At 39.6% G+C, this 10,748-nt stretch overlaps 1 protein-coding gene across 1 annotated transcript; it reads left to right on the top strand.

Annotated features, from left to right (window-relative positions):
* Positions 1-774: 774 nt before the first annotated feature.
* On the top strand, positions 775-9,094 carry LOC133988375 (glutathione hydrolase 7). Its single transcript, XM_062428011.1, has 15 exons — positions 775-994; positions 1,210-1,436; positions 1,610-1,761; positions 1,861-1,978; positions 2,107-2,174; positions 2,644-2,717; positions 2,881-3,074; positions 5,648-5,735; positions 7,039-7,166; positions 7,262-7,350; positions 7,461-7,613; positions 7,750-7,864; positions 7,975-8,112; positions 8,262-8,361; positions 8,922-9,094. The coding sequence occupies exons 1-15, from the start codon at positions 775-777 to the stop codon at positions 9,092-9,094; spliced, it is 2,037 nt and encodes a 678-aa protein (XP_062283995.1).
* Positions 9,095-10,748: the final 1,654 nt, after the last annotated feature.

Raw genomic sequence — 10,748 nt, forward strand, 5'->3', positions numbered from 1 at the left:
CTTTATTTGTTTATTTTTTAGCACTGATAAAACAGAAAGATGTTTGCTAGCTTGTCGTATCAGCGCAGTTAACTCAATATACAAACAAACACGGGACTGGCAGTATAGCAGCCTCTCTGCGTTTTAAATGGTTATAATGGCTATAAAGCTGTCTGCTTGAAGTATATACACATCAGCTTAAGGCTAGTTGGCCGCTTCTCTGCGCCACTCAGGCGGACATTAGCGCCTGTATTTGCTGTAAGTTAAGCGGTTCACCTGGTGTAATTAATGGCCATGCAAGGACATACAACCTCATTGGTTTAATAGACGAATGCTTCTCGGAGGGAAATGCATTGTCGAAAAACTAGTTAGATAACATGCATGGTTTGTTGTCTTCTGCAGGTGGCAGCCGACATGACAAATGGAAAAATGCATCATCATCATCGGAGCAGCACACCCGTGTCCTGGCCTATAAATATTCGCTAAGAAGAAGCAGCTTTAGTGATAGTAAATGTTTCAGTATAGCGTTACAAAACTGCAAACACCCCCTGTGGGACTGTGATATATCCTGGGATCCTAAACGATAAGTAGATGAAGCAATTCTTCAGCACCACAGCAACAATAATCCATAAGGATACACAGTGATTTCTTATCTGGATGACAGTAGCAGGTGTGTGGTTCATCATCCCAGACAACACAGAGGTGACAGAAAGTATGGATATCCTGCTCTAACGCCCTTACACACTGAAGATAAATATAGGTGTATAGTGTGTGACTGCAGGACCAAGAGTAGGCATGCATAGCCCTGCCGCTGAAATTGTGGCAGGGTATCCTAGTGGGTGTGTGGTGGATAAAGATGCTAATCCGGAGACAACCTTGGGGAGTGCCTACTCTCCGGTGGACTACATGAGCATCACTAGTTTCCCCAGGCTGCCAGAGGACGATGCGATGTCAGGGGAAAACACCCTAAAATCTCGCAAGGATGATGACAACGTCCTGAGTGAGCAAGATACAGGTCAGTCAGTCAGACCAGATACCATACTTCAAAATATACTGGAGAGTGTGTTTAGGTTGCTGGTTGAATTTGAACTCCAAACAGTGCTTTTTTGTGCATTGCATACATGCAGAGTCCAGAAATCTGTGTTTGCCTCTTGAGTAATATTGGCACATATTGGGTGTCTGCTCGTTCCTGTTCCACCTAAGCCTTTTGTTTTGTGTTGTGCGTCTCAGACCCGGATCTGTTTTTGAAGTCGGCTCGTCTCCAGCGCCTCCCATCCTCAGCCTCTGACCTGGCCAGCCATGACATTGCATCCCTGCGGGAGACCTCCAGAGACCCCTTTACAGAGGAGTGTGCCTGCCAGCGAGATGGACTGACAGTCATCATCACAGCCTGTCTCACCTTTGCCACTGGAGTCACCGTAGCTCTCATCATGCAGATCTACTTTGGAGACCCACAGGTAGCATTATATGTGTATTATTTGCAGTCATTCTTGCAATAGTATTGCTTCTCTCACATGATTATGGGATTAAATGTAATTTCATATTGTTTGATCCTTTCCACTAAACACCAGATCAATTCAAAGACATCAGCAGCTTTCCTTATCTTCTTGCTTGTCTTGTTTCCTGCAAGGTCTTTAACCAAGGAGCAGTGGTGACAGATGTGGCTCAGTGTACATCTCTTGGGTTTGACGTTTTGGGGAAGCAGGGGTCCAGTGTTGATGCTGCCATCACTGCCGCCCTCTGTTTGGGGATTGTTCACCCTCACACCTCTGGTTTAGGAGGGTGAGTTGTAAGAACATGTTCATCTTCTCTAAACACTGATTTTCTTTGACCTAGTTGAATATGATTTAGAAGCTGGCTTTGTGCACTGTTGCCATTTAGTGGTGGAGTTATGTTGGTGCATGACATCCGAAAGAATGAGACGAGGGTCATTGACTTCAGAGAGACGGCACCGTCTGGCATCCTTGAGGAGATGCTGCAGACAAACCTTGATCTCAATGTAAGGCATCTGATGTATTCCCTCCTTCTATTTGGTAGATTTTCACTAAGAGAATAGAAGACTATTTTATTGTTATTGTTCAGTGCTGCAGTTAATCTGAGCATACTGCTCTTCTCGCTCCATTTCAGCCTGGTCGGCTGGTGGGAGTACCAGGCATGCTCAGTGGGATGCATCAAGCGCACCAGCTGTATGGCAGGTATGGTATCTATTATGTAATACTACTTTTATTTTTGAAATCTTTGTTAATGCAGTCATGAATACATGTCATGATATGCAGTTTTATTTCCCTCCATTCTGTCCATTGCTTTTAAGATGAGAACAGTAAAAGCTTACAATTATGTAAGCTCTGCCTCTGACAAAGCCTGTGCTTTTCACAGAGCCCACGAATGAGCTCTCTTACTGAAAGTATCACCAGCTGTGTTCAAAGAAAAGACAGGGTTATTGCTTTTTTTAGCCAGGGTGTCAGGCTGCAATTACACTGATGCTGTGTAATTATTACTGATGCCTCAGCTGGTAAGAGGATGATGGTAAAGCCTGTGTGTAAAACTAGAGCTTGGTCCAGCGAGATGGACAATTATTTGCAAAACAATCTCTTTGAAAATCTGTTCAGATTGTCTGCATTGGTAAACCAAAGGCCAATCTTTCCTCACTTTTGAATTCCCCAGAATACAGTGGAAGGATGTTGTTACCATGGCAGCGGATGTGGCCAGAAACGGATTTAATGTTACGCATGACTTGGGTAAGTATAGTGTAATGTAGTGCAAACCACTGGGTGAAGTCACTGTCATTAATGTCACCTCCTGCGATTAAAATAACCGGCCTCAGTGTGGGTCTTGAACAACATGAGGTGATGTAATTTATAGATTAGGTGTGATGTCATCTGCCTTTCTTGTCTCCCCTAGCTGAAGCTCTGGCTAAAGTTAAAGACCAAAACATTTCGGATTCTTTTCGGGATTTGTTCCTCCCCAACGGCCAGGCTCCTCTCTCTGGGCTGTTCAGCAGACGTCTTGATTTGGCGACCATCTTGGATGCTGTCGCAGCTAAGGGGATATCTGAGTTCTACAGTGGAAACCTGACGCAGGAAATGGCTGCTGCAGTAAGGACGTTTTTTTTGTCGTCTCTCCCCATCTCTAAGAATGATTATATAAGTCATTAATTCTGCATTGACTCCTTGAGGAAGTCACTTTTACCCATCCGACACTATGTCCCTTTTGTACTTTCACTTCAGGTATTTTGTTTTGGCTTATCATGTTTCACCATGATCATATAATGATGAAATAATGATGTCAGGTTCATTACTCTGTGGTGCCAATGAATGATTTTAAAAGATCATATTGTTTAGTCACACAGAAAAACCCACAAAATGACATGTGAAACCAAATTAGGAATATTATTACAAAATGAGTTGTGTTTAATGTGGAGTTCAACACAAACTAACTAATCAGATTTATTCATTTGTGCTTTGTATATGTAAGCACAATTGGTATATAAAAATAACACAAAATTAACAAATTATTAGTTATTATTTTATGGATTGTCAAAATATTTGAGATGTTAATGCAGCGCAGTGAAAAAACATAAATACAGTATAAAAAATAGTGGAGTCGACAAGACTAAAAGTAAAAAAATACATAACAGTTATTCCAACAGTAATTAATTACACAGTTAAACAGGGTGTATGCATTAGCATTATATTGGCTCCAGACAGTTAGTTGAGTGGCTAGCTAGGTTTGCAAACAGTAAGCTGATAATATAAAAACAAAATTCTATGAACAATCACAAAACAGTGGAAATAAAATGAGTACCTAAATATAATATGCTCCATCACTGGTAGTTGGAGACTAGATGCAATGTATGCTTAGTTGCAGATCTGATTAAAGGCTTCATCTAAAAATGTAATTTAAGCATTAACAGTTATAAATTGTGCCAGTAGGGTTTGCTACTAGTAACAAAACCCCACTGACACCAGCTGCTGGTGGAAGAATAACAACGAGAAAGCAATCAAGCAAAAACAAGGATACACAAAAAATAGAGCTATTAATAGATCGTACAACCTTGTGATATGATGCGAGCAATACACATAACACCACATACTATGAAGGATTTGTTGGTTGGTGATTGTAAACACAGCATTCAACGTAAGCCCCTCCCCCACAGCTCAATGAAACCAGAGCGAGTTAAGAGCAAAGTGAGAGAGCAGAGGTGGTCGAGCGAACTAGACACATGGTGATGTAACCAGGTCCCTACCTCACACCCTGCGTACTGTTATTGGCTGGGGGCTACACACCCATCGCCCAAACGTTGAAGCCTAGAGATGTCCTGAACACAGCAAAAAAGGAAATACAGGTATAGGGCAGGGTCTCTGTAGATACATACACTGCCACACATTTGTAGTGGGTCATAAATGATGATTGAGAGGGATTATTTTTATATGAATATGTACATTGTTTTTTTTAAGAAAATCCTGCATAGTTTGTCTTTAAAGGCTATCTATTCTGCTCATTTTCATCTCTGTATTTGACCTCTGACGACTGTACTATAGTATTGCATGATTTATTTATTTTGTTTATTTGTTTATTTTGTACTGGCCCTTCATGCAGCCCCTTAGTTCAACCTCTGTCTTTAACAGGTTGTCTTAGCTCCTGTCGCTTTGAGGCCTCCCTCCTTTTGAGCCCACTCCTTTCTATTTGGCCAGTTTTCCAGAAGCCGGCTTAGGGGCAGCCATATCAGTGTCGTGTTAAGTTATTTCTGATGCTTTTATGTTTTTAAATGACTAACTAACAGGAAACTTTGATTGTTGAGAACTTACAGGAAATGAAACGTGTTCCTTATTAAATAAGAAGAGCTTTGTTAGTGCAAAATCAGTTCGACGTACGAACATATGGAGATATTTGGTTCAGTTAGAAATAATGCAGAGAGGAAGAGTACAAGTACAGAGCAAATACAGCCACAGTGATGATGATGTCTGATGAACAACTGCAGACAACCAGCACACCTCCAACAAGTAAACAACTTATTTTACTGTGGCATGCTGAGTAATGGAAAAAACAGCTCGACTCGAGTCATGGCTTGGTGTGACTACCCCCAAAACAATGGGAAAATGCCATAATGTTTGCAGAGTGGAGCAGTAAACTCTTGCGCTGTGTGTGCAGTAGATGACCATGTAAAGAAATCCATCACAAGCTGACATCGGCTTGGACTGAAGTGGAAAAAACGGTTGGAAACCGAGCGTTCAGAGCAGTCTGAAGCTGGTTCTCACTGTTGTATTAAAGCTGGACATGATTCCCCAAAAGACCACATTTTCACATTAGACTGAATACCTGTGATACAGCTACTGAATATAAAACAGTTCACATATGAGGTTGATATAGGATGTGGGCAGCTGTCGCAGCATATAAATGGGTAGCAACCTATGGTACACCACACTGTGACATTTACACTCTTTCTGCACTTTCCAGTCTGTGCAATGTTTCAGTCTCTCAAATTACAGTCTCTCCCTTACTCTTAGGGACCTGAGCTTTGTTCCAGTACATGATTCTAGCTACAAACCAGAAGTCATAACAACTTACAATGTCACGACAGGCTTTCTTTCACTATCAATACATTTGTGAATATAGAAGGTAAATTAGAAGACTTAACTGTGATAACCTCACTATGATTTTTTAAAAGGTGCAAGCAAGAGGTGGGGTGCTCACAGAGGATGACTTTGGAAACTACACCACAGTCCTAGAGAAACCAGCAGAGATCACCTACCAGGGTAAATACTATTGGTTACTACTATTTAATGTATATTTGAGCTGTTAGAGGAGGATCCCATACTATTTACTGTTGGATCTTTATATATCAACTGTAATAGTAATTACAGTAATTTCTTCCAGTGCTTCTATAAATACATTATGTATATGTATATTATGTATAATGACAGAGGTGACAAGGCAGTGTGTAAACAGTGGACACTAGCACACCTGAATACTTTGTTTGCATGAGCATTGGCTATTGTTGACCCAGCAATGCAAATATAATGGGCATGACACCCATCTGGTGTATGCTGTATTTTTAATTGGTCTGTTTCCTCATGTGTCTTCTCTGTTATATATTGTATTGTATGCAGTATTTTTTTAATAATAATAATTTGTGTATATTGTTCACATGACTTTTGTCATATTTGTTTTATTTCTGTATGTTGTATGACTGTACAGTAGCAAGCTAAAGTTTTACTGTTACAGTTACAAGTTATATGTTTAAATATTGTAATTGTTCTTTGCATTATACTTTGTTCACATGTTGTGCATTTTTTGCCTTCATGCCAGCGATAGCCTGGTGGGGCCGGGGGCATTATGTTTTCAGGTTGTCCGTCCCATTCTCGAGAACGCTATTTTTTGGAACACCTTGAAGGAATTTATATAACATCTGATACGGAGTCAATTATGAACTAATTAGAATTTGGTGGTCAAAGGTCAAGGTCATGGCGACATAACAAAGATTCATACAGTAATCATGACAAAGTTGCACACAAATTTCTAATAGGATGAAAAGATGAAATCATGACATTTTATATCTGAAACGGTCACTGTGACATCATAATGTTATACAAACACATATTTCTGGCCATTATTCAACACCATAACTCAGGAACAGAAAGGGAGATTATGACCATGTTTCACATTTGGTCAGATAGTTACTTGGTGAAACTAATCTTGGGTACCCACTTTGAAACTGTGGTGAATGTATAGATCTTCTGTGCTGCTGGGTTGCAGCAACAATCATATCCGAAGCATTGTTTACTGTCATGACTAGAACAAGCATGTGAAGACATATAAGGAAAATACACTTGATTTCTTTTTTTTAAATTAAATTCCCTCAAAGACTTCACTACAAATATTATGAGCCTTGACAGACGTGGATGTAAACTGTAACTTCATTGGATGGTGGAGGCGTACAACAGCAATGCAGTTTTTCTAGTTATTTATAATTCTATTTTTCTTAAGACTGCTGCAAAAATGACCCCATTTCACCACAGACATAAAATTTTCCATTCTGTTTTTTTTTTCCTTCTAAAGGACACCACGTGATGGCGGCCCCAGCCCCACATGCAGGTGTTGCCCTGATCACCGCCCTTAATATCTTGGAGGGCTACAACATTACCAGCCAGCTGCCCAGGAATAGCACCTACCACTGGATTGCAGAGGTAGTTTACTAACTGTTTCACCCCTGCACAGCATAAACATTGTGCAAAGTGCAGTAATTCAGTAAATATACTGTTGTTTTGCATTACTCTCACAGTCTGTGAAGATAGCTCTGGGTCTGGTGAGTGGGCTGGGAGACCCCATGTTTGACACTTCTGTCTCAGAGCTTCTAGCCAAGATGCTGAGGTAGAGATCCACCCCACTGTCTTTTAATTATATAATATACTGTGTAAATGTATCCTAATTCAGCAAAGTGTTCTCACTGAACCCTGTGCTTTGTTGTTTCCATTCCCAAGTAAATCGCAGGCTTCCGTACTCCGCCAGATGATCAGCGACTCTGAAGCTTTCCCTGTCAGCCATTACACTACATCTTTTACCTTGGAGGAGGGTACAGCAGCTGCCCAAGTCATGGTCATGGGCCCAGATGACCACATTGTGTCAGTTGTAAGGTACGCCATGCTTTTAATTAAATTGCTATTGCACATTGTCTGCTCAGTGAAATCCCGGTGGCAGTACAGAGTTGTTTGAAATTATGGAAAACTTAATGAGACTTTTTTTTTGTTATTATTTTTTTTATTCTTGCAGCTCTCTAAACAAACTATTTGGCAGCAGGATAGTGACTCCTTCAGGAATTATTTTGAATAGCCAGATCCTGGACTTCTCCTGGCCTAATAAAACAGAGAGCTCATCACCTAACCCAGTAAGTATGCCCTTTCTTGTTTAATTGATTAAAGTATATATTGTTTTCTTTTTGAGATACTTGTTGTAGCTTCTGTCAGTCCATGTGTTTTTTGTTCTCATTGGCTATAGCATAACAACCTCCGGCCTGGGAAGAGGCCTATGTCCTTCCTGATGCCCACAGTAGTGAGGCCAGCGGTGGGGTTATGTGGCACATATGTAGCAGTTGGATCTTCCAATGGAGAGAAAGCTCTGAGTGGCATCACACAGGTTATTACTTACTTGAATAATATATTTTTCTTTCTTATATTTATATTCATGAAGAAAAACATTTTTCTGGAGGTGCTTTTTGACCCATGCTATTCATAACAATTAATTTAGTAATGCACTAATTTTCATATTGTTTTCTGATTCTTCAGGTGTTGATGAATGTTTTGTCTTCACGTAAAAACATGAGTGACAGTTTAGCGTATGGTAGACTACATCCTCAACTGCAGCCCAACACTCTCCTGGTGGACTGTGAGTTTTTCTTACTGACTTATCTATTGTGTAGTTAAGTCCAAAGATAACAGATTCCATTCAAAAACTGTGCTGTAAGTAGGTGAGTTTTTTAATTTCCAATTACAGCTGTCATTTGCTACTACCATGCCAATTGCATCTGAATGTACAAACTCTGGTTTGATGTATGTTCAGGTGGGGGCTTCTCATATGTCACCACTGATCATCTGCCTTAAAGGCGTGAATAGAAGTGAGGCCACATGGGGGCGTGATATCCCATACTGTATCTGTTGTACAGCACTCCTCTCCTTCAGAGAACATGAGTTTATAGTCATAACATTTCATTTCAAGCACTAAGTCAAAAGCTACTAAACATGTGCTTGGTATTTAACATGATAAATGCAAAGCACCCACACTCTGATTGCTACACTTCCTGTGTGAACTGTGGTTCTATTTTCCTTCACCAGAAAATAATAACATTTGAGTACCAGGTGTAAATGATTTTTATTCAGTTTGACATTTATTATTCATCATTCATTCTTCCCACTAATGTTTAACCACTGCCTCATCCTCTCCTACAGCTGAGTTTCTAGATGAAGACGTGGAGATACTGCAGGCCAAAGGTCACACGGTTGAAAGGATAGATGTTCTGTCATTGGTGGAAGGCACCCGGAGAACTAATGACCTCATCATAGGGGTGAAGGACCCCCGTAGTGCTGATGCCTCAGCCCTCACCATGTCCAACATGCCGTAGTGCATCTTCCCTTCCCATATTCACATATAATGAAACTTTGAGTTGCAGTTAGTTTTTGGCCTGTGAGGTACTTGAAGAATGTTGCACTCTGAGCTGACCAGGAGTCCTGGTGTAAATTAATGGATTCTTTGCACGAATGAGCAGACTTAAGTTAAGCAATGATGCCACACCATGAAGCCACCATTTAAAACACATGCATGGTCCTCAGCACATTTTCTCCATCTCTCTGCTTTACAATTCTTCCACTGCATTTAACCATTCCTCTTAATAATACATAAGATCACGTAGAAAGGGGAAGAAGGTGATAATATTTAAGCCATTTATTAAGCCCGGCATTGTCACACCTAAAATAGACTATCCTAAACAGAACACAGGCTCAAACATTTACCTTCTTGCTTTTTATATGGTGTTTAACAATGGTTCGATGTTGTTTGGTACAGTTGCTGGAGTTTTAACTGTTGCAAACGATCAATAGCTAACAGACTAACACATTAAAAAAAATGTCACAGTAATATGGTAAGAGCTTCACATCTAAATTGATTCCTTTAAACATCAGGATTTGCTTCACTTCAACAGGTGTTAAATATTAGTAATTAGTAATTAGTAAAATATGTGTATTTAGATCTTTAATTTAAGAAATTTAGGTGTTGCACGATTTTGTTATTTAAAGTTTGTTTTTTTAGTGGGGACACTTGATTTTAGAATGGAAATAATCATATTCTTTGAAGATTAACTGAATGTAATCTGTCTATTTTTATATGAACATTTGATTTCTACTGTTGTAACACAATGCATACAAACAGTACATTTTAGAAAAGGCTGTTATGTTTATTTTTTTGTGTATTTGTGAAATTATTTTAGGTTGTGTATTTGAAGTAAGAACAAAGAGCTTTTGTAAAGCAATGCATTCTAAAAACGGTTCGATTTGAGTTCAGAATGGCCATTGCTGACTGATCAAATATGTCCTTATTTTACTCTCTGTTGTTGGGTACTAGTGCAATATGGCTATTGATGCTTGTTTCCTGTACTGTAGTACCAGCACACATTTGCACAACATCTGATGTTTGACTCCATGTGCATTTGTTTTTAATAAAAATGAGCACGGTCCAAACTCAAGAAATAAAATGTTTGCACACATCCAAAGAACAAAGACTGTTTTCCCTTCTTTTTTTCGTCCTTACGTGGGCATCTTGGGCATCTGACCTACTGTAAATAATTAAGTAGCTTGCTGCTTTCAGACACTAGAGGTTGGGGGTGGATAGGAGTGTGGAAGGTGATGTATCGCTATTTTTGTTATTAATTATAAATGCAGGGTGTCAGTGAAAGGGCACACCACTGAAGATTTTGCTGCTTACATTTAAATAAAAGCATCATAACAGTGTCCATGGCACCAAGTACTAATATAACTAACTATAACTAGTAATATGTAACTGGTGAATTTAGTCCTGAAAACAAAAACAAATCAGGATTATCTTTACTGGCCAAGTATGTTACCATGCAAGGAATTTGAATCCAATTTAGTGGCTCACAATGCACTCACACAAAAATAACATAACACATCTTCAGAAATATACAATATACAAAAAGTATTAAGGGGCAAGGCAAATGAACCCCTTTTTTTATTGATAATGCACAAAAACGTGGAGTCCGTATT

The sequence above is a fragment of the Scomber scombrus genome, chromosome 10, assembly GCF_963691925.1.
Source record: "Scomber scombrus chromosome 10, fScoSco1.1, whole genome shotgun sequence".
NCBI lineage: Eukaryota > Metazoa > Chordata > Actinopteri > Scombriformes > Scombridae > Scomber > Scomber scombrus.